The 22,750-nt window shown below is 37.2% G+C and overlaps 3 protein-coding genes across 4 annotated transcripts; 2 read left to right on the top strand and 1 right to left on the bottom strand.

Moving 5' to 3' along the window:
• Positions 1–294: 294 nt before the first annotated feature.
• Positions 295–3,926, bottom strand: mpdu1b (mannose-P-dolichol utilization defect 1b). The gene is made up of 7 exons (XM_084403676.1): positions 3,756–3,926; positions 3,311–3,376; positions 3,086–3,218; positions 2,818–2,903; positions 2,592–2,710; positions 2,400–2,510; positions 295–1,809 (listed from the first exon to the last, which is right to left on the bottom strand). The coding sequence occupies exons 1-7, from the start codon at positions 3,880–3,882 to the stop codon at positions 1,687–1,689; spliced, it is 765 nt and encodes a 254-aa protein (XP_084259802.1). The 5' UTR covers positions 3,883–3,926; the 3' UTR covers positions 295–1,686.
• A 224-nt stretch (positions 3,927–4,150) lies between these two features.
• Positions 4,151–9,971, top strand: mblac1 (metallo-beta-lactamase domain containing 1). The gene is made up of 7 exons (XM_084403675.1): positions 4,151–4,677; positions 4,793–4,984; positions 7,269–7,343; positions 7,528–7,593; positions 7,948–8,084; positions 9,078–9,264; positions 9,439–9,971. Exons 1-7 carry the CDS (start codon positions 4,273–4,275, stop codon positions 9,448–9,450), a joined length of 1,074 nt encoding a protein of 357 aa, XP_084259801.1. The 5' UTR covers positions 4,151–4,272; the 3' UTR covers positions 9,451–9,971.
• Positions 9,972–10,147: 176 nt separating this feature from the next.
• On the top strand, positions 10,148–17,975 carry LOC311287014 (lysophosphatidic acid receptor 6-like). 2 transcript variants are annotated; one of them, XM_084403567.1, is made up of 6 exons: positions 10,148–10,241; positions 10,924–11,927; positions 15,181–15,247; positions 16,012–16,107; positions 16,255–16,333; positions 16,826–17,975. In XM_084403567.1, the coding sequence occupies exons 2-6, from the start codon at positions 10,966–10,968 to the stop codon at positions 17,293–17,295; spliced, it is 1,674 nt and encodes a 557-aa protein (XP_084259693.1). In that variant the 5' UTR covers positions 10,148–10,241; positions 10,924–10,965; the 3' UTR covers positions 17,296–17,975. The 2 variants fall into 2 exon arrangements, with proteins under 2 accessions (XP_084259693.1, XP_084259694.1); XM_084403568.1 differs by having other exon boundaries at positions 10,209–10,241; positions 10,924–10,946.
• The last annotated feature ends 4,775 nt before the right edge of the window (positions 17,976–22,750 follow it).

Genomic DNA, 22,750 nt, shown 5'->3' with positions numbered 1-22,750 from the left:
ATTAGAATTTCATGCTGAAACTGATTTCAGACTTCTGGAGGTGGACTTAATAAAATTGCCACTGAATGCAGAACCAGTACTGCCAGTACACTTTTCTGATCTATATACTGTAGACTGTTTCTCTTTCAAAAGTGATGATGAATGAAAACTAGTAGGGTAAAGGGTACCTACCAGTGGACAAAACTGACAGCGATTATATTTTTTACCAACTCTTTGCCTCTCTCTGGTGGTACATTTATGTATCACAGTCCATCACTTCAAACCACCCATAATGGATAAATGAAAAAACCCAACTTTAAAATAAACTGTTTTATTATTATCTTTTACAACTGATTGTGTCTTTTTTAAGCCTTTCACACTAAAATAAATTCTCTATGAACAGTGAGTAATAAACACTACAAACAGGGGAAATGTTTTACTCAGCAGTCAAATGTACATTGCAACTTTAGATATGGAAAAACCGTAATCACAGCCATTTGTAAAATGTCATTCCTGAAATAAACCAACAATGAACAATAGATGTTCACATGCAAAAAAGGAAAATTAATTCACATGTGTGCAAATATGCAATGTCGATCATTCAAATTAAATGTTCATTTTACCTGTAGAGAGCTTAAAACAACTTGCATTTGATGGGTGAACACTACCATCTTGAACAAGCAAAAAAGTGCTTTGTAGGAATTTTTTTTCTCATTGTACCCAGTCCCCTTTACATCATGATGACACTCGACGGCACGGCTACATGCACTATTGCATGGCCATTGCAAGAAATACAACAGTGATTGATTTAGCCTACTAGTTTCCATGTATTAACTAAAGAAAGCCTTTATTTTGTCAAACGCCAAAACATATTGTGGGGTGTAAAGCAACATGAGCATTTCTAGGTTCTGGAAGACTTTGTGAAATAGTGTCCATATGGTGGGATTTGTATACACACAGAACAAAAAAAAAAAAAACGATTCCCTATGGGGATAATACTTTCCCTATGAGGTTCTAGTAGGGCTGCCTTTATCATATGATGACATATTATCATATGTGCGGTTTTTAAAGAATGCATTTTATGTATTTATTTATTTTGTACAATTTGGTCACTTTTACAATTCTGGAATTCATGTTTAAAAAAAACCTTGGTAGACGTTTTTTCACAGATTTGTTGTTGAATTCAAAATGGCTACATGTTTTAGTGAATATGCAGTGGGCCCCGGTTAATGGGAGTAACAAGACAATACTCTAAGACAGGATGGCAGTAAGTATACATGAAGATTTAGTACATACAGTATGTTTGTACATTTATGGTTGAATGCAAGAATACTATGGACACTACTCCCTTCTCTGAGCTAAGAAAATGGTCCAAAAATTGCCTAATTAAATTACCCACAACCATAAAAAGGAATAAAAAGGGCAAAGGAAAATATCTAGAATTATAGAAGGACCCCTCACCATATTGGCTTTTTTCTCCAATTAAGGGACCTGGAATAGATGAATGTGTGAATTTATACAGTATTCATACCTGCCTCTCCAGTAAGCGCTGATATGTTAACAATAAATGCACTTAACAACTGATCAAGGGACAGTGTTCAATTTTACAAGAACCGTCATTTTGATTAGGATACATCTGATCCCCAATCGGCTTTCCAGTGTTCTTAGTTGACTTGAGCGGTCACTGAATTTGCCTTTCGTTCGGATCTACTCAGTCTTCTTCCTGAGGGCAGGGCTGCTGTTCCAGTAGTAGAGGACCTGAGCTGTGATCACACCATTACAGCAAGAAGAGATGATGTAGGTGACAGCCATGAGGGAATCTCCTGTTTCCTGTACAGGGACATCGAACACATTAAAATGGTCACTTCTCAATGAACCCATTTCAAACAATGAGGATCATAAATAAGTTACACTATCATTCAAAAGTTTCAGGTCAGTAAAAATTTTTGCTTTGTTTTGAAAAACAGAGATACTTTCTTCAGCAACGATGAATTAAATTGACCAAAAGTGGCCGTAAAGATTTTTACATCATTAAAAAAAAACCCGATTTGAAATAAATGCTGTTCTTTTAAACTTTCTACTCAAAGAATTTTAAAAAATGTATCATGGTTTCCTTAAAAATATTAAGCAGCACAACGGGTTTCTTGAGCACCAAATCACTATATTAGATTGATTTCGTGTGGTTCATGTGACACTTAAGACTGGAGTAACGATGCTGAAAATTCAGCTTTGCCATCACAGAAATAAATTCAAAAATATTCTAAAAAAAAAAAAAAAAAAAAAAAAAAATTTTATTGAAATAATATTTCACAATATGACGGTTACTTTACTGTATTTTGATCCAGTACATTTAGTCTTGATGAGCATAAGAGACTTTTATTCGCTTAAATATGGCATGATTGCTCATTACGTTGGTTTACCTGCACTGTAGTGAATATGCGTGCTAGAGAGCCAGCAAACAGCAGAAACACTGAAATAGCTGACAGCTGCCCAGTGTGGCCATTTGTGTAGTTGGTACCAGCCTGAATTAACTGCAAGACACAGAAAATCAGATAAATACATTTCTGCTGGTTCAGCTGTTGAACGGGGTTGTTTATTTTGGCCTAGCTTACTCGTCCAAAGATGATGGCTGGCATATTAGAGGCTTGCATGGTAGTGACAACAGACATGGGGACCATGGGAGAGAGGAGCACTGCCAATAGTCCAAAGTAGACTGCCATAAACCCCAAACCTGCAAGTAATCACAGCACAATCAAAAAGTAACGATTAAAAACAGAATTTAAAACGTTAAACGATTTATTTTTATTTTTTGAAAAACATGAGGAATTGTCTCGTAACCTTTAACGGTGTTTCCTCCATAGTGCTGTATGAGGAAACCGATGGTCACAGTTTGAAACATGAGAAAAAGTGCCTCACCCCAGGAACTGTCAAAAATATTCACAGGCACATGGTTTATATCTTTGTTTCTATTAGCCAGTTTTCCACTTTTTTGTTTGACATTTATAAATGCATGGTGTGTTTGTATGGACAAATGTTTACCAAAATGGTAAATAAATATGAAATTAGACTTTAACATATTTATGAAAGAGCATCACTATTAATGTACCTGAAAGGGAAGCTGTTGGCAATACTGTAGGCCATGGTGCCTGTGATGGCAAACAGCTCTAGTAGTACAGAGTTAAAGCTCAGTCCCTCAGCACTTTTAGCACCAATCAGCTTTAGAATCTGAGGCAGCTTTACTATGAAGGAACATGCACAAATCATCAGTGTTAGAGGAAACTGTCAGTCTTGTTTTTGTATGTGTTCTAAAGATGGTGGAGATTTTCCTTACCTAATACAGAACCGAGGATGATCCCAATGCCCAGGCCTTTGCTGATTACAATCTTCAGACAATCCACTGTAGAGATTCACAAGGAAGAACTTCAATATGATTGGCATGTAAAAGTTGACCCACAATTTTAATATAAGCCCAAACAGATAACACATTTAATACTGACATTATTACGTTTTTGTGCAAATTATAAGGCAGATGACGTTTAACATATTAACATGTATGATGTCTTAATTAAAAACTAAGAACATCAAAACTAAGAGTCCTAAATTGTGACAGCATTTACCGAAGACAATAGACCCAGTAAGAAATTGACATGTGTATAGTTTACAGTAGAGAAATCCTCTTTGTCTTTGAGTCGTTGTAAGTATACCAGGAAATCATCTTTGAAATAGCTTCCATTTATCTATAAAGATGCAACTAAACTAATAAAACGTGAACCTACCGTGCAGAAGATTGAACTGTAAAAAGAACTCGTCATAACATCTTTCTGGCATTAAATAATTAACCAGAATATCTTTAAAAGGATCCATGAATGATGTTTCTGCAACTGCTTCCGATGCCGCCGCCATGATGCAAACGTCAAATGATCACGTGATGTAGTGGTCACTGTTGTACTGTACTGTAGTAACTTACTTCCTCTTTATTTATGGAAATACTTCTTGCAGCTTATGTTCCCGCGATCTTACTTGTGATTGAATAGAGAGGTCACACAAAATATCACTTCATCAAATAATTATTGCTGTTATTATTATTATTTGTGTTTATAAAATTGTATTTGTCCTTCTACCAGCAAAAGGGGGCGCGATTGTACGATAAACGCCAATATCAAAATGTCCCCCTTTCTAGTTTGTCCTTAGTGACTTTCCGTAGAAGTATTTGAAGCGATACTGAATATAACATTTCAGCTGTTGTAAACTTTTTATTTCATTGAATTATTTATCCCGATTACTCAGGCTCAAATGGACATGCCTCGCTCAATAAGAAAAAGTGAATCTGGCATCAATTCCAACATTTCAGGCCACCCGTATTGCGTCTCAGTATTGAAAGAGGGCTACTGCACAGCTGAGCCAGACGGCTCGTTTAGAGCTGACGGTACCATTTCTTTAATTACTGGACCACAAAATATTCTAGTAGACACCGGGGGTCCTTGGGACCGAGACTTTCTGGTCGAAAAACTGAAGGAGAATGGTATGACGCCAGAAAGTGTTGCTATAGTAGTCGGAACCCACGGCCACTCTGACCACGTGGGAAACTTGGGGTTGTTTCCAGACGCCAAAATAATTGTGGGATGCGACATAAGCGTGGGGGATCGATATCTACCAAACCAGCTGGCTGAGGGACAGCCATACCCTATTGATGATTTTGTAAGTTATTCATATGTCATATAGGGCCATAACTAGACTAGCAAAGAGAAGTAACTTCTAATATATAGAATTATATATAGTAGACACTAATTTGGTAATCCACTTTATCCAAAAGGTATCCATCATTCCAACACCTGGCCACATGGGCAGAGATGTCAGTGTCCTGGTAAAGGGAACATCAGAGGGTGCAGTCCTTGTCGCTGGAGACTTGTTTGAACGTTGCCACGATGAAGACTCCTGGAAGGAGCTGAGCGAGAACCCTCAGATACAAGAGACCAACCGACAGAAGGCGTTACAGATAGCGGATGTAATAATTCCTGGACATGGGCCATTATTTAGAGTGCACAAGCAATCATGACATTGATGTAATCTTGCACCTGAGGTTGAGTCATAGACAGAGCAATTATGAAACAAAGAACACATTAATTTATATCACCAATGTGGCACAATAATTTTAAAATAGCACATTGGTGTTGACTCGTACCATTCTGTACACATATTTTTCAAAAGTATTTCAAATTAGGCTACTGGCCATTCCTTTTTAGTTCAAAATTGGTATTTTCACACGCTTAACTGCATGGTGTAACCATTCATAAGTATATTAATGACATATATTACAGTGAAAATGAGTTGCGGTACTCTACTGTGGGTGTGAAATCACTTTAATCATGAATGTTAACTGTGGGGTTTTCAGTGTACTGACTGCTCAAGCCACTGACCCACTTGCTTTTGCAGTTATTTTTATTTTATTTTTGAGTCATGTGTCAAAAGATGGTTGCGGAAGATATAACTGATGACGTAGTATAGCAGTAGTAAATGAGTAGTAGTAAATGAGGTCAAGGTTTGATTGTACTTCCACAAAATATTAATTCTTTATATGCGTAATACAAAATTAAGCACTTGCTGTTGTGAATGTTTGTAATTTTAAACCGTTAAAGGGATAGTTATTGGAAAGGGAAATGGAATTTCTGTCATCATTTACTCACCCTCAAGTTGTTCCGAACCTGTATAAATTTATTTTTTCTGCTGAACACAAAGATAATATTAAAGAATGTTTGTAACAAAACAGTTGTGGGGCATTATTGACTTACATAGGTTTTTTTTTTTTTTTTTTTTTTTTCATACTATGGAAGTCAATGGTGTCCCACAACTTTTTGATTACAAACATTCTTCAAAATATCTTCTTTTGTGTTCAGCAGAACAAAGAAAAGGTTTGGGACAACTTGAGGGTGAGTAAATGATGACAGAATTTCCCTTTTTAGATGAACTATCCCTTTAAGTACAATCATAATAGGCAATTAAAAACAGCTATCAAGTAATAAAAGACTATTTACACGTTTTTATGACCTAAATGTTAATTCATTGCATCATACTGCCATTTGCTGTAACTCACCAAAATATATGTTTTATGATTTATCTGTGTCAGTGTAAATGTGAATTATAGCATTTCCATGTGTTTTTCTTCTCATACTCGTCCCAAATCCCCAAAACATTGCTCCAGAAACGAATTCCTATTCAAGCAGTGTATTAGCACATTTACTCCACTAGAGTGCAGAGAAATAATGGATTTAAATTTAAAGTGACTCCATAGGCTATTGCTGTTTTGTGCAACATCATGCTTAACATTAAGTTCAGGTAAAGTTTATTAATATCAAATGTTTCCCACAGTGGTTAACCAAAGATAGTCTCAGTCCCAGCGCACTTTTTTTTTATTGCACTGTAAGCTTGTCTTGTGGTGATGAGGTAATTGGTGGTTGTGGTGAACACACCGAGAACCAATTTGGACATCATTTAATTTCTCTAAATGGAGTATTTGTTCAACTATTTATATTTAAATGATCCCATCTTAAAAATTAGATTAGTGGTTATAATAAGTACAAAATGTTCTAATAATAGAAATGCTCACATATCTGTACCTTGATCCCTTTCTTGACGTATGCTGTCATTACATAAAATAACTGTTTATATTCCTGATTAGAGGACATGTGGGATCTGTACATAAGTGCACTGAAAGGTTCAGAGTTCAGTAAAGAGCCACAAACACACCGACCCACACCTCCAACAGCAGATAACATTCATTGATCAAATGATCCATGACAGATTCCAGGATATTACAAATGTCATATGATGCCCATTAATAGATATCATTTCGAACATTGCACGGTGCACCTCTTCACTTTATATGGATAATTGGCTAACAAAAGCATTATGTAAGAACGTCTCCTTTGTGCTAAACAGTTATCTGTCTAATAGCATCATTCAGTATGTTTCTAAGGACTGTTTTTGAAAGAGTGACATTGGCTGTTCAATACAGTCATTTTTATGGCAACTAATATATGATAAATCCGTGACATCAGTACCTGACCTGGCGTCAGATAGGCGTGTAAGTCTTGTCACATAGAGTATTTATAATCTGTCCTCTCATCAACTTAGCACTCGAGAATAAAGTCTAACACGCTTGAATTCTGTTTAATATGTGTACAGGAAAGTGTGCCAAGTTTATTGGCATCAGCCTCTATCCGCTGGCACTGCTGTCCATCATCTGCAACATTTTTCTGTTTTTCCCTGATTTTAAAACCAATTATTCAAAGGAGGAAGCAGAGGGGCTCTACCGTCTTACGGATGAGATCATATACATGGGAGGCGTTATTGGAGGAGGTATCTTGGTAAGGAAATTCTATATCTCATTGTATTGTTATCGAGTTTTCCCTTGACATTTCTGTTGGTGTTGTCTGACCAGTTTCTTGGCACTATTTAGTGCATCCATCCTGGCTTTTGGAATACATTGTAGGTTATATCTCTTCTTCAGCATACGTTTATGCTGATATGGCTACTGCTTTTCTCTTTTAGGTATTGATTCCTGCGATTCACATCCATAGCACTGGGAGGCAAGGCTGCTGTGCAAACCGATGTGGGGTGAGTTCTGCTAGGGTCACAGATTCGATTTATTTCTCTAGGACTACACTCTTGACTTTAATTGAATTAGTGCCTTAGAAGGACAGCAGGTGTGTCAGCTTTACCTAGGAATATTCATCATTTTATAGGGATAGTTCACCCAAAATTGAACATATTGTCATCATTTACTTACCCGTATGTCGCCCCAAAAACATTTTCGTCGACTCTCATTGTGTAAGGTTGAAAATAATCAAAGATATTTGAAAATGAACAAAGACATTTGCTTTTACTGTTTGCTGGTGAAACAGTACATTTTTTCCACTTAGTGAACCTTTAACTGACCTAAGTCGGTTGTGCTCTTTCTGTCAATTATAGATGTTCCTGTCCATTATCTTTGCTGCAATTGGTGTGGTTGGTGCTCTGTACAGTGGTATTGTTGCTGTGTTTGCATTGATTAATGGACCAGTTTGCTTGACTGAAGATGATCAATGGAGGAGACCATTCATGAACAGGTGTGAAATGATTGGTCCATCCCATTTTCAGAACTCAAAACATCCTCTCCAGTTTAAAAAGAACATTTATAGAAAACAATTCTAGAGCTCATAGAGAGAAAAATAGTCATGACAACTAAAATATAACTTTTTTGGGTGCAGAAATGTATAACATAATACATTTACATTTATTCGACGCTTTTATCCAAAGCGATTTACAATTGCTATATATGTCAGAGGTCGCACGCCTCTAGAGCAACTATGGGTTAAGTGTCTTGCTCAGGGACACATTGGTGTCTCACAGTGGATTCGAACCCGGGTCTCTCACACCAAAGGCATGTGTCTTATCCATTGCGCCACCGCCACCACCATGTAATAGTGTACATCAAAATAGTTTGTGGCGCTTAACTGCTTTTAAAGGGTTAGTTCACCCAAAAATGAAAATTCTGTCATTAATTACTCACCCTCATGTTGTTCCAACCCCGTAAGACCTTCGTTCAGTCATCTCCGGAACACAGATGAAGATCTTTCTGGTGAAATCTGAGAGCTATCTGTCCCTCCATTTACAGCTTCGCAACCACCACTTTAACGCTTCAAAAAAGTTCATAAAGAAATTGTAAAACTAATCCATATGAATCTAGCAGCTTATTAATTGAACATTGAATTTAGGCTTTTATTCACATAAAATGTTCAATGTTCAAATGTGAATAAAAGCCTAAATTAATTCTGTTCATTATATGAAGCAATCCAGTCTCTTCAGGAAATTTGAACTAAACCACTCAATTGAAATGAATTAGTTTTATGATTTCTTTATGAACTTTTTGAAGCGTTAATGTGGTAGTTGCATAGGCTGTCAATGGAGGGACAGAAATCTCTCAGATTTCATCAAAAATATCTTAATTTGTGTTCTGAAGATAAACTAAAGTCTTACGGGTTGACAAACCTGTCTTTTTGATGTTCTTTTTTTATTATTATTATTCATTCATTTATTTATTTATTTTACATATTTTGCAGCACTGAAAACTACTTGGGAAACTCTGAAATCTGGGACACTTGCAAAGAGCCAAACAATGTTGTGGAGTTTAACATCGGCCTGTTTACCGCCCTGCTGGTGGCTGCTTGTTTAGAGCTGCTGCTCTGTGGATTTCAGGTGCTCAACGGCCTCTTTGGCTGCATCTGTGGTACATGCAATCGCAAAGAGGTATGCACTGTATATAAAGATGGACTTGATTTCTAAAGGTCAATCAGTTATTCCTTTACTGCATTTTTTGCTGATGGTCTTGCAATAGCTAATTCATTGATTGATTTATGGTTTCAGCATGGTACCTTATAAAATGATCTGATAGTGGGTCTAAATTATGCTTTATTCCTATAGGTGCTGGCATAACTTCAAAAGTACAACAGACCGGATAACACAGGATCAAGATTTATTACCAGACACTTGTCCTCAGTACCGATCGGTGAGCATTAGCAAATGTTGAAGTGAACAGTAATTAACAAGAAAGGACCTGTAAAACTTACTCTACTGATTATTTAACATTATATCTTCTTGATTGAAACATTGTTTGCATATGTCATACTGAGAAAATGTTTGCATCAGAAAATGTATACATCATACTGTTTGCGTACTGAGAAAATGTGTCCAGAAACTCATTGATCCATCCATGTGGAAAAAATGGGTTCATTTGTTGTATAAATGTAAATAGTTAAAGTTGTAAAATATTTAGATATCTTTTAAATAATAGTTCAATGTTATGTTAAAATTAATGTATTTATATTTACATAGAAATTTTAAGGAAGGATTGGGTGGTTCTTATTAACATTTATGTCAGGCAGACCTTTTTTGACTGTGATCTTAATGTACCCATGCAGATGTTTAACACATTCTAAATAAAACTTTTAACAGGTCTTGGCTCTTTTATCGCTTGTTTCTCTTTTCTGATAATCTACGTCACCTATTATTGAGAAGTTCAATGTGGTTTTTGGATGAGAAGCGCTTTGCTATGTAGTTGTTTGATGCATAAGATAATACATTAAAAAGAAGACAGAAATGACTTACACTCACCGCAAACTCATTTCCTGAAGTTAAGGCCCTTGATGAGACTGCAACATAAGAACCGTCTTGCATCAGTACCAACTACCAACCAAAAAGAAACTCTCTTCTACATAACAAAAACGGTGAGTGTATTTACAACATCCACATAATCATTTTCCACATGTTTTCATTTTTCAAATAAGGAAATGTCTACATGGGCAGGCTTGACTTTTAATTACTTGTGTATGTAAATGAAACACTGTTTGCATATGTCATATTTTATAATAGACTGTGTCCGGAAACTTTATATATATATATATAATTAAGACATGTTAGTTTGTCTGCAAGTATTAGACTATACATTAATTTAAATACACTAAGCAAAACGGCAAATGAATTTGACAACTTTGACATTTTGTTAAGCCATCTTCTGTTCCACGGTAAAAACAAGGGATGTAGCCTATAAAGTACAAACAGCATAAAATGTACCAAAAGAGTTTTTCATTTTTATTCTTTATCTCACATAACCCTTGTACAGAATTCTGGCAAGATCTGAGATGCACATTGTACACTTTATGATATGTTCATGTCACTTGACCTTAAAAAAATATACTGGTTTCGAAATGCTTTGAGTTGGAGGAAATGTTTACTCTCTGACCCTTTTTTAAAGTTTCCTACTGATGCAAGCTGTATGCTTGCAATACTTTGAAGAACTTCTGCATGTGAATAAAAAGCGAGATCCCTTCTTGGTGCAAGTTTCTTTTGAGATTGATAAGCCTGTTATAACATTTCATTACACAACCCTTTGTTTCTCTGTCATTACAGGCAATTAAAGACTAGTCAAGGAGGTAAATCCTAAGATCAGCCATGTTAAATTATACATGTCCGAATTCAACACAAGACCAGCAGAATGTGTTTTTTGTTGCTGTGTACTACTCAGTGGTCTTCATATTTGGACTGACCCTCAACCTCACCGCGCTTGTCATTTTTTTCCGCAACTCTAAATCACGGTCGCACACCACCGTGTACATGATTCACCTAGCCTTTGCTGATATTCTCCTGGTTTGTACGCTTCCAGTGAGGATCTATTACCACGGGGGTTTGGGGGATCCGAACCAGACATTCTGTGATATTACCGGTCTCATACTGCTAAGTAACATGTATGGCAGCATCTTGCTCCTCATGTGCATTAGCTTTGACCGTTGCATAGCAGTCTGCTTCCCGTTGTCTTCTCACGTCCGTGAGGGCCGCAAGAAAGCATGGTGTGTGTGTCTGGGAATCTGGATCCTGACTACCATAACAAGCTTATCGATCTATTTCAAACATCCCAAAAGGCCTATAGAGTGCAACAGGCCTATGTGTTTTGGAAATTTTCCTAAGTATGCCACTCAAACATCTGCTCTCATTTCCACGCTAATTGTTGGGTTTGGGATCCCACTAACCGTTATGATTTTCAGCTCATGGGGGCTCCTCCGGGCTATAGGCAAAAGCACGGCTGTTCAGACCAGTGACCTAGTAGACAGTGGAAGGATTAAAAGGATGATAATAACTAACTTGGCGATCTTTCTGTTCTGTTTTCTGCCGTATCACGTTATGCTTGTGCTACTTCATCCCTATGAGGCTTCCCAGACCAGGTCAAGCTCACTGTTAACAGCTTACCAGTACAGCCTCATGACAGCTTGCCTGAATGCAGTGCTGGACCCCCTGGTGTACTACTTCACAACAGAGACGTTTCGAAGAAAAATGGATGTTGAGGCTGTTCGCAGAATATGGCAAATGAACAGTCACAGCTCGGACGGAAACAACCGTTCACGTGCCCCGCTCACAACGTAAGCACCACCTCAACTCAACTCTGAAGATAAAAAATAAAATAAAAACGTTCATGCAGGTCCCATGCTTAGTGACAGTTTACATTACCGTTCGTATCTGCTTTAAAGATGTAGATGGTGTGATAGATCACTCGCATGTGACTCAAAAAAAGAAAAGAAAAAAGGAAGCCACAAGTCTTTTCACCTTTCTGGGTGAGTTGCTGACTGCATGCACACAGTGTGTGCAAAAATGAATGCTAGACTCATCTAGACTCCTTTTAGAGGGCATTGGTTTTTTCTCACATATGCATTTATGAGAAAGTAAATGACTCGTTTAGCCATTGATGTGGAACCACTCGTTTTCTTTTCAAAAAGGACTCTCACTGGGAAGCCTTCGTAATGTGTTATGTCAAATCAAACATGATTGACAAATTAGGATATTTATTTACAGAGAACATGTTCTAAGACAGTTAGATTAGAGCATTATATCCACATTTACATATTTGTAAAGTTTCTACATTGTGTTAACGATTCATAGCCTTTTAGTTGTAAGGTACTAATGCAGCAGTGGTGTTTTTGTTGTATTTTTAAATGTTACTATTTGTAAGTAGCCTACTTGTGCATGATAATTTTGCATGTGTGTAAGTTAGACATTTTGTTACTTTTCCATAAAATAACATAATGGACATATGTGCTTAGATAATTGCTTAGAAAGTTAAATAGTTAAACCACAAAAACCCTCTTTTCTGCATGTTTCCACACCCTTCCCCCTCTCTACCACATCCATTTAACCTGGTGCACATAGCTTGTTCTGAGTATAACCACAGTTCCTTTAAGTCTTTGGTATAACGCAAATATTCTCATGTGTAAATATGTTAATAAAAGTGATTAATATTCTCTTTTTGCAGTTTTAATTATTGTTATCCATCCATGTGATTTTCTTCTAGAGATGTCAAAGAGAAAAAAACAACAACAACAACAACAACAACAACAACAACAACTTGTCATTAAAGAAGCACATTTCATTGGACAAGCAGCATTAAGCACTGGGGTGAATTCAGGGCAATAAACCTGATTTCACCCCTATAGATCGCTTATAGAGTGGATAGGTCCGATTTTCAGGGATAAAATCTTGATACCAAAATAAATAAAGATATTGGTTGTAACACTTTACAATAAGGTTCATTAGTTAACATTAGTTAACTACCATGGTTAACATGAACTAAGAATGAACAATGCTTCTTCAGCATTTGTTAATCTTAGTTAACATTAATTTCAACATTTACTAATACATTATTAAAATAAAAGGTTGTATTTGTTAACATTATTAATGCACTGTGAGCTAACATTAAAAAAGATTCATAAATACTGTGACAAATGTATTGCTCATTGTTAGTTCATGTTAGTTAATCCATTAACTAATGTTAACTAATGAACCTTATTGTAAAGTCTTACCAAAGATATTGATACAGATGCATGTAAATACCCACAACGTGTCTTAGTGCTTGACTGACTTACCCAAAAGTGGCCCATGTGAACTATACCTTACATACTTTCTGAATGCAGAAGTTCTCGAGGCCACAGACAACACGAGTATGAGGTTGCATTATCTGCTAATGCGTTCTTTTTGCTGTCTAACGTCATTGTTGTAAATTGAGCACCCCCTGGTGGTAGACTAAATAAAATAATTTAGCAACTGTTGTATAATCGAACACATTTGTCTGTCGAGTTAACTAACTTTGTATTAGTAATTGACGATTAAGGGCTCAAACAGGCCCTATTATAGGCTATTCACGATCATGTTGATTATTTTTTGTTGATTTATTGCAAGTCGATATTCTAAGTCATTTAAATCTTAATTTTCCCCAAATAGCTAGGCTATAACACGAAACCAATTATTCAAAAATGAAAACTTTACAGTAGCCTTGCTATACTTAGCCTAGGCCTATACCTGTACAGTGTTAGTAGGCTTACATGGTGCCATTTATGTTGCAAACCTCAAAATGTGGGTTGCTGTGAAAAACCCGAGGTCATGATTATAAGAAAATCCACAATACGAGTGTTTAATGGTTTCGTGAGCCATTGGAAACCAAAGTTTGAAGCTTTGAATAAACTGATTTGTCTTTAAAAATTGATGCTGAACAGCTGATTAATATTTTTTTTATGTAGGCTATATTTTAAATGTTAGGCTATTTCTATTCATTGTACTGCCTTTTTTTCCAAAAACGTCAAACAAACATTCTTAGGCTACTTATTAAATTAATGTTTAATTTTACACGTGTTGTCCAGGTTGGTGACAGCAAACTGTCAATTAATCACAACAACCAATTCTCATATTTAATCGAATCAGTCTTTCGTGGGCACTGTGTTTTTCTGGGCTCCTGAAGAGTTTAAGATGGCCATTAGGGATTTGGCACCCTGTCTATTATTCCGTTGACTGTGGGTCATTATGGCCGGACAACAGCAGAAAAAGAGATCTTGGCGTGCCTCAGTGGAGTGTGCCCGTCCCGTAGGTGAAAAGAACAATGGTGAAGGCCTGAAGGGGTAGAGGGGATGGGTCGCGCGCTGTGGAGGAAGGGGTGGGGAGCTAGGAGATAATAGTAGTTCTCCCACTGTGAAAACACTTAAAACCTAAGATTTCTTTGCTATTGTTGCTCGTTACCATCCTCCAACCTTTAGCATCCTCTGTCTTTGTTGGGGTAGCGGATACCCCATTCTTGTTTTTGTTTACATACTGAATTGCATCTAAAATTCAACAGTGAAATATATGTTTTTAAATGCATTTAATGTCCTTACCTATATGCTATATACCAGGTTACAGGACATCATTTAACAGGATAATAAACAATTGTATGCATCCACAGGTGCATCATAGGCTACTAATATCAGTTTTAATTTTAGTGTTTCATACTGTGAGAGCCACTTTCATTTTTTGTCTTCTGTTGAGTCAAATGCGTGTTCTGAAAATGAGTCACTTGTGAAATCAAACTTTTGAACTTTGTGCTTCATCTCAGTGCTTCGCACTATGCGTGGAACGTGGGATTCGTTCTATTTAATAGGCCGAACCCGAGACTGTGGGAAATTGTGCAGCAAAAAGCACCCATGTATTGTCATGGTAATTTCGGTGGGTGGAGGTTTGAGGGGGAGTGCGAGTACATGTTAAACGAGGTTAAGTGAGCTTGTTTAGTTCCTAGTTTTATCAAGCCTACGCCACCACAAACATTCCGAAATAGTCGTGGGAAAGCAAAAAAGTTTCTTGTTTTTAACTGTGCAGAATAATGACGGCCTCCAATATCGGCAATGGCCCGGAGAAGAATTTCAACGCAAAAGAAGAGCGAAAGGTATGTGACGACGCTGTCGTCATTTTGTGTTGTTTATGCAACTATGTCAAAATATGTACTCATTTGTTCATGGGGGATACAAGTAAAAAAGCGTTTAAATAACTGAACATGAAATAGGGACATATTTAGACAACCTTACAGAGCAGCTTTAAAAAGAACTATATGCACAAATCCCAGACATGCTGTTTGAGTGTCCTCTGGTCATTTTATATTGAAGGAAACATAAGATCTAAATGTCAGAAATAGCAGTAGCCTACTTACTAAATGGGCTATTTCATAAAACAATTAGATTGGTTTGCAAGTCTAAACATTGTTTAGTTAGTATCTAACTTTTAGATGTTGAGTAGTTCCTTATGAATATGTAAACCTTATACTTGAATAAGTTTTATACTTGTTTTTTTTTTTTTTTTTTTTTTTGTCATGCAGTACATCTTCTTAAAATGATTTGCTCTGATTGGCTCAAATCAGTTGATACATTTCACTGCTGTAAGAGTTTGACAGTAAAAAAAAGTATTGAATCTTAAATAACTACTGACATGACTGAGTAACTTTAGTCAAGAGTTTACAGTAGTTTATGTTAAATAATCACATTTAATGAACTCATTTGGGATGTCCAGAGAATGTTTCACACTTCAGACATGCACCTTACAGAATTGGCATGTGTATTGTGAGACTTGCATTGTCAAATTGGTAGTGAATTAATCCCTTGAGGATGTCTAATGAATATTTCATACACACTAAAACCAGCTTGTTTATAATTTTAGCTGCGGAAACCCTTGATAGAGAAAAGACGCAGAGAGAGGATAAACTCAAGCCTTGAGCAACTAAAGGGTATAATGGTGGATGCCTACAATTTGGATGTAAGTGGCCCAAATAAATATCATTAAATATAAACACTCTTTATATTTGAAATCTATTTGCACCAATATAATTCAAATCATTTTAATGCATTTATAATAAAAATTTTGTTTAAATAAATGCATTTTTTCCTTTAACTTTTCCCACAGCAATCTAAATTGGAGAAGGCTGATGTTCTTGAGATAACAGTTCAGCACATGGAGAACCTTCAAAGAGGTCACGGACCAGGTTAGGCAGACTTTCTGGGCTAAAACCATTGTAGCCTACTTTTTGCACCCTGTACATTTTAAGTTAATATTATGTCAAACATGTAAACAAACTCTACTGATCTTTAAGGGGAAATTTATGATTGTTTACATAAAAAAATTATTATATATATCATATTATTGAGGTATGCAACTATATTATTTCCCTGATTTCAATGTACATGTATTAGAATAATTGTTAACATTTAGTTTTAAAAGTATGGTAAAAGATCTATAAATAAGATCAGGTGCTTAATCTATATGTAAATCTATATGTGTACTGATGTAAATGTTTTTTGCCTTTGCACTGTGCACTTTTTTTTTGTTGGTATGCACTGAGCACTTTCGTATTTTTATTGTCTCTGAATAAAGACTTAAGACGATTATTTTTCTCAAAGGAATCTGTGTGCAGGATTTTATTATGATTACATGGGGTAAAATCACTCCCATGCTTCTATTTTGCTTTGATTTTCAGGTGGTAGTCACGGTCCAGGCACTGGGTTTGAGTCTCGACAAAGATACGGTAGCGGGTACATTCAATGCATGCATGAGGTGCACAACCTGCTCCTGAGCTGCCCTGGGATGGACAAGACTCTGGGTGCACGTCTGCTAAACCACTTGCTGAAATCTCTTCCCCATATCAGCACTGAGGCTGGTAGCACAAGTTCTGTTGGCACCCCGAGCCCTGTTCCCCTGTCCCCGACCCATTCCCCTCTAAACCTGCCTTCCTTACAGGCTCACCCTCTCCACCTGCACACCCCTCCATCCCCTCCATCTCCTTCCCCTCCCTCCAGTCCCACTCACTCGCCCAGAGTCCCACTGATTAGAGAGAGACCCAGAGAACAACCCTCTCCCCCCAGCTCTCCTTCCCCTCAGTCTCCAGCACAATCGGCCCTTCCCCCTTTCTTTCTAGGGGCCGATCCTTCCATGTGGAGGCCCTGGTGAATGAATCCAGCACAACCCCCCCCAATTTGCCCTCCTCTTGCCCTTCCTGGCCTGCCCTCTTCTACCTAATAGTTTCCATTACATTTGATCTCTTGAGAGGTTGTAGTGCTTTCCACTCAGAGGGGTGCGTCATATTGGGTTACAAAGTCCCATGGGGTTGTGTGGTATCATTTAAAGCACTGTACTGCATGCTTAGAAGCAAATTATGTTATGTGCATGCTTTTAGGGTATGATCATAAATGACACCAAAGCTGCCCTCATTGACTGTAAATACTAGTTTTGCTGCATTACTACTTATAGGCAAAGTTTAGATTACCTTACTTTGGTTTTAAATTTTTTTTAACAATGATATTTTTACTAGCTGGGTTTTAGATGTGGTGTATTTTGTACATGTAGTAAAAGGGGTTTGTTGAAATTATGCATATTTCTCTACCTTAAATGCAAAACACTGATAGTGACTCAGAAAGAGTAGAATGGACAAGATCATTTGTGAAAAATACTCCATCCTTGTATATTACAAGACGTGAGGAGTCTGACTAGTACCTCATATTGAAGCAGTTAAAACTGATTTCCTTTATGAAAAATCAGAACTGTGTATTGTTTTTGTACTCTCAAAACATTTGAAAATGATGATGATTATGATAAAGGTGATTTTAAAATAATAAAATAGACGATCAGGTCGTGTGTCTGTGTGTTTTAATTTATATATATATATATATATATATATATATAGGCTATATATTTAACACCTTGTACCTGATATCTGGCTGTTAACCCAGTGACAAACAAAAACTGTTATAATTTTTTTTTTTTTTTACTTTTACAAGTTGCATCACAGTAGAGATGTGACGGTGATAATATTGTCCCACCGGTTAATCGACTTCAGGTAATATAGGTTTCATCGAGTGTGCACTTCATTTTCACTTTTAAATTAGCGTCAATTCATCCTTCGCAGGGAGTTTGATTTACATGCGATCTGATTTGTGTCAGACAAAGCAGTCAGGAGAGTTTATTAAGGTCGGTGGATTTGAACTTGGCTTTAACTGAGGCAATCTGTCACGACACATTAAAGAACAGAACGGTAGGCCTATTTATTGTTTAATTTTCTTTGACTGACCAAATTTGAAAGTTGAGACTTTGTTTCATATTAATTTAATAGGACCTCTGTCCTGTCTGTCAGCGCGTTGTCAGTGTCCTCTATTTTTCACTGCTTTGAGAACATGGGTTGAATCCGAAATCGCCCCCTAAACCCTCATTCACTAAGTTCTATTCCCTACGTTAGTCCACTAATACTGTTCACTTGAAGGAGTGAATGAGAAGGAGTGAATGAAAACGAGTGAGCGAATTCGGACAGCCGTTGAGCGTAGGCTACATAAGCATAGGCTACACTCGTTTTATGGTTTGTTCAAGCCCGAAAGAGAACTCGATATTGCGCGCGTCTTTTCTGTGGGTCGCAATAGGCAGGACATTACAGCGCGGTCTCTTTAGTCTTGTCGCGCTTGAATGGTTTTAAAGCATTCACATTAATAAGAGCGTGATCATACAACGCTAGTCAAAACTGCGTAATTGCGTAAATATTTTTAACGCTTAAAAAAAATTTTTTGTTGTTGTTGTTGCGGTGCCGCGGTGGGCAAGTGATGAAACCGGTGTTGCGAGTCTGCGACTGAACACAGTGTAATGCTGCCTTCACGTGCTATGGAAAAGATGATATTTTCCACTTGTGAACTGGTATTTACCAGTGTGTTGTGTTCAAGTGCTTTTGTTGTCGTAATGTAGTACCCGCAAGGTCTGTGTCAGTAGAGTATCTTTTTTATCTTTACAAAAAAAAAAAAAAAAAAAAAAAACCTTAAGTGTGGTGCTTTCTGATGATTAAAACATAATTAATAATTAAAAAAAAAAAAAAACATGACATAAAATGATTCAATATGAACCAAGGAAATTGCGGCGAAGTTGAAAATTGAGTGTTAACGCATTATATTACAATCGTTAATGACACAACATTGTATAGGCTACAAAAACTATCCGCTAACAGTATTCAAGACTCTTGCGTTGCTCTCCGCCATTTTGAAAAGGTCAAAGGTTATCTCATCTCGGCAACTCGTGCATCAAAATATTCTACGAGTTGCCCAGTTGAAAATACCACATGAGGGGGTGTTCATGTGCATTTTCCATGTCGGCTTTTGGTATTTACCATAATTACCATAGCACGTGAAGGCACCATAACACCGGTAACACCGACTATCGTAGCAAGCCTACATCAGGCATTTATCTCTCTAAATGAATGTAGCCTACTCAAATTACAATATTTTGTAGGACATGCTACATCCCATTGTATTTTCACTTTATGCCAGTCAAACTTAAACAATTTGATCTACTACATCTTATATACTGTAACTTTGCTTTGCATCCAATACACTGTGTAAATATGAAAAATGAGAACACACTTTTTCGGCTAACTTCCATGGTATTTCTTTCTATGGAAGTAGCCTAAGTGACTTCGGTCAACTGTCTGGTTACCAACATTCTTCAAAAATATCTTCTTTTGTGTTCAACTGAAGAAAGAACAGAGGGTGAGTTAATAATGTACGGAACTTTCATTTTTGGGTAAGGCAAACAATTAAGGCAAACAATATTCGTCCCATAATGTGAGAAATGGTGCATTCAAACAGCCTCTAGATGTCACTATTTACTAGTCACATATGTCACACAGCCACCTCATGTTAAAATAATTACTGCCCCCTACTGGATTATCACCCATCTCCCTTGACTGTTACCTACATCTAAAGATAATCTCTATAAAACATATTTATTTCTCTATTAAACATATGAAGACTTCAGATGCAAAAGCCTCTCCGTCTAAAGTTTTTGTTTAATATTAACATTTTTATCAAGTAGGCCTACCGGCATTTCTGAGGGGGCTGAGGCTGGAATTTAGTGAGTTTGAAGTGAAAGTATTTGATGAACGTATACTATGTGCGGAGACGGAGAGAATTCACTCAACATTATCTCATTTTTGACAGAGGTGGCTTTTAGAGGCTTTTGCATCGGAGGTCTTCATATATTTAGCGTTAGTCTAGTCTTCTAATAGTATTATACTTTAAACAAAAATGTAATATGTAGGCTACCAAGCATGCGTTTTGCCACAGGTGGGGTAAAATGCCCCCACTCTGACAAAGCAATTTGCTTTATACATTTACAGCAAAATCAGAGTACAAGTAAGCTAGTTTTAGCTCAAAATAACAGTAGATAAATATGAATATTTAATAATGAACCATGCTGAAAATCAGCCTATTTGAAAAATATTAGTAGCTGATGCCTGGCTAGCTACAGTTGTGTTCAAAATTATTCAACCCCCCCAATGCTGTAAATGGTTTTAGGGAATTTAGTGTACATTTGTAATTGTATTCAGAATGAAATCCTACAAGGACTTCTTAAAGAACCATATGCAACTAAAATGACATCAATTGGTTTTGTAATACAGTAGTAAATGTTTCTTTTGTGAATTCTTCATTGACACAATTATTCAACCCCTTAAAGACTACCACTCTGAAGAACAGAGGTTCATTGAAGTGTTTTCAATCAGGTATTGAAAACACCTGTGGATGTCAGGGAGCAGCAATAAAGCCTAATAAGCACCAATTAGGCAGCTTTAAATGACTGTGATACTCAGCTCCTTCTAGACATTTACTGGTGTGGTTACAAACATGGTGAAGTCAAGAGAATGGTCCAGGAAGACAAGAGAAGAGGTGATACTCTTCACAGGAAGGGCAATGGCTATAAGAAGATTGCAAAGATGTTAAACATACCAAGAGACACCATAGGAAGCATCATTCGCAAATTCAAGGCAAAGGGCACTGTTGAAACGCTACCTGGTCGTGGCAGAAAGAAGATGCTGACTTCGACTGCTGTGCGCTACCTGAAGCGTAGAGTGGAGAAAAGTCCCTGTGTGACTGCTGAGGAACTGAGAAAAGATTTGTCAGATGTAGGTACTGAAGTTTCTGCTCAGACAATACGGCGCACCCTGCGTAATGAAGGTGTTAGGGGTAAACAGTTTAGGACCCAAGGACCAGATGTTTGAAAGAAGACCCGGAGTCAGAATTATAAAAAATTGAAGAAAAGTTTTACTGAAGATAGTTTGCAGTTTCATCAGCAGAAGTCAGCTTCAAGACTCACACAGGAGTTCGTAGGCCGCCCCCCTTACAGTTACAAAGAACACAGCAGTTATACCATTTCCAAGGTCTAAGCTACATCATTGCTTACAGGCTGAATGATTCTGATTGGCTAAGAAATTCATAAACATAGTAATTTTCTACACATATACAGATAGACAGAAGCATATCTCCATAGATTATGCCGCTGACACTCGGACCCTGAAGTTAGGCACGTCGTGACCTTCCAGGTCGCAAATTTGGGTTGCTGGGTGCCAGCATGTCTCGAACAACAACTCAGTCAATCTCCAACAATGCCAGTGGTTCCTTAACCTGTAAGCAAGAAGACTAACACACACACCCGGCACACATCTTTTCCAAGGTTGGATTTGGCCAGGCTCTAACTATAAACAGGAGTCCCGTCTCAAAACATCAAGATAACAAGTTCTTTCTCTCAGGATAGGACACTTTATCCTAAATGGAAACTATAGGCTTTAACTGACAAATGGTACCTTAAACTATAGACTTAAATGACCCCTATGTGTTTTAACATGTTGAAGACCTTTCTCAAACACAAAACAAGTCCCTATTTAATTTCTGGAAGCTGGGATAAATAGGCAAGCAATGTTACTGCATTCAAATATCAAATACTGACATTAATGAATACATGAAAAGAACATTTCAGTAATCACACTGGTAACTTCTATAACAAAGTAAAATCTTCAGAGAAGTCATTCAACTCATTTGATATAGAAGGAAAAGTATTGATTAATACCTTGATTATAATCACTCATTACATATACATTGAAGCAGCAGTGGATTCCAATCCACTCCCTTCAAAGGCCTCCATGCCAGAACTCCCAGGCTGTCCCCAAAGAATAAGAAGAGTCGACTGCAGTATGCCAAAAGTCATGTGGACAAACCACAGAAGTTTTGGGATAGTGTTCTGTGGACTGATGAAACAAAATTAGAACTGTTTGGGCCCATGGATCAACGCTATGTTTGGAGGAGGAAGAACAAGGCCTATGAAGAAAAGAACACCTTGCCTACTGTGAAGCATGGCGGGGGGTCAATCATGCTTTGGGGCTGTTTTGCTTCCGCAGGTACTGGGAAGCTTCAGCGTGTGCAAGGTACCATGAATTCTCTTCAGTACCAGGAGATATTGGATGACAATGTGATGCAGTCCGTCACAAACCTGAGGCTTGGGAGACGTTGGACCTTTCAACAGGACAATGATCCCAAGCATACCTCCAAGTCCACTAGAGCATGGTTGCAGATTAAAGGCTGGAACATTTTGAAGTGGCCAT

This window comes from Rutilus rutilus (assembly GCF_951802725.1).
Source record: "Rutilus rutilus genome assembly, chromosome: 3".
NCBI classification, from domain to species: Eukaryota; Metazoa; Chordata; class Actinopteri; order Cypriniformes; family Leuciscidae; genus Rutilus; species Rutilus rutilus.
The sequence above is the reverse complement of the archived record's forward strand: the minus strand, read 5'-3'. Positions and strand labels throughout refer to the sequence as shown.

Excerpts from the sequence above, each read along its gene's own strand:
- mpdu1b (XM_084403676.1), bottom strand. The coding sequence starts at position 3,882 with ATGGCGGCGGCATCGGAAGCAGTTGCAGAAACATCATTCATGGATCCT. Across the intron at positions 3,377-3,755 it reads ACAGTTCAATCTTCTGCACG|TGGATTGTCTGAAGATTGTA; the intron begins GTAGGTTCACGT and ends GAATCTCTACAG. Across the intron at positions 2,511-2,591 it reads CAGCCATCATCTTTGGACGA|TTAATTCAGGCTGGTACCAA; the intron begins GTAAGCTAGGCC and ends TGTGTCTTGCAG.
- mblac1 (XM_084403675.1), top strand. The coding sequence starts at position 4,273 with ATGGACATGCCTCGCTCAATAAGAAAAAGTGAATCTGGCATCAATTCC. Across the intron at positions 7,344-7,527 it reads TTATTGGAGGAGGTATCTTG|GTATTGATTCCTGCGATTCA; the intron begins GTAAGGAAATTC and ends TTTCTCTTTTAG. Across the intron at positions 8,085-9,077 it reads AGGAGACCATTCATGAACAG|CACTGAAAACTACTTGGGAA; the intron begins GTGTGAAATGAT and ends CATATTTTGCAG.
- LOC311287014 (XM_084403567.1), top strand. The coding sequence starts at position 10,966 with ATGTTAAATTATACATGTCCGAATTCAACACAAGACCAGCAGAATGTG. Across the intron at positions 15,248-16,011 it reads ACGCAAAAGAAGAGCGAAAG|CTGCGGAAACCCTTGATAGA; the intron begins GTATGTGACGAC and ends TTATAATTTTAG. Across the intron at positions 16,108-16,254 it reads TGGATGCCTACAATTTGGAT|CAATCTAAATTGGAGAAGGC; the intron begins GTAAGTGGCCCA and ends CTTTTCCCACAG.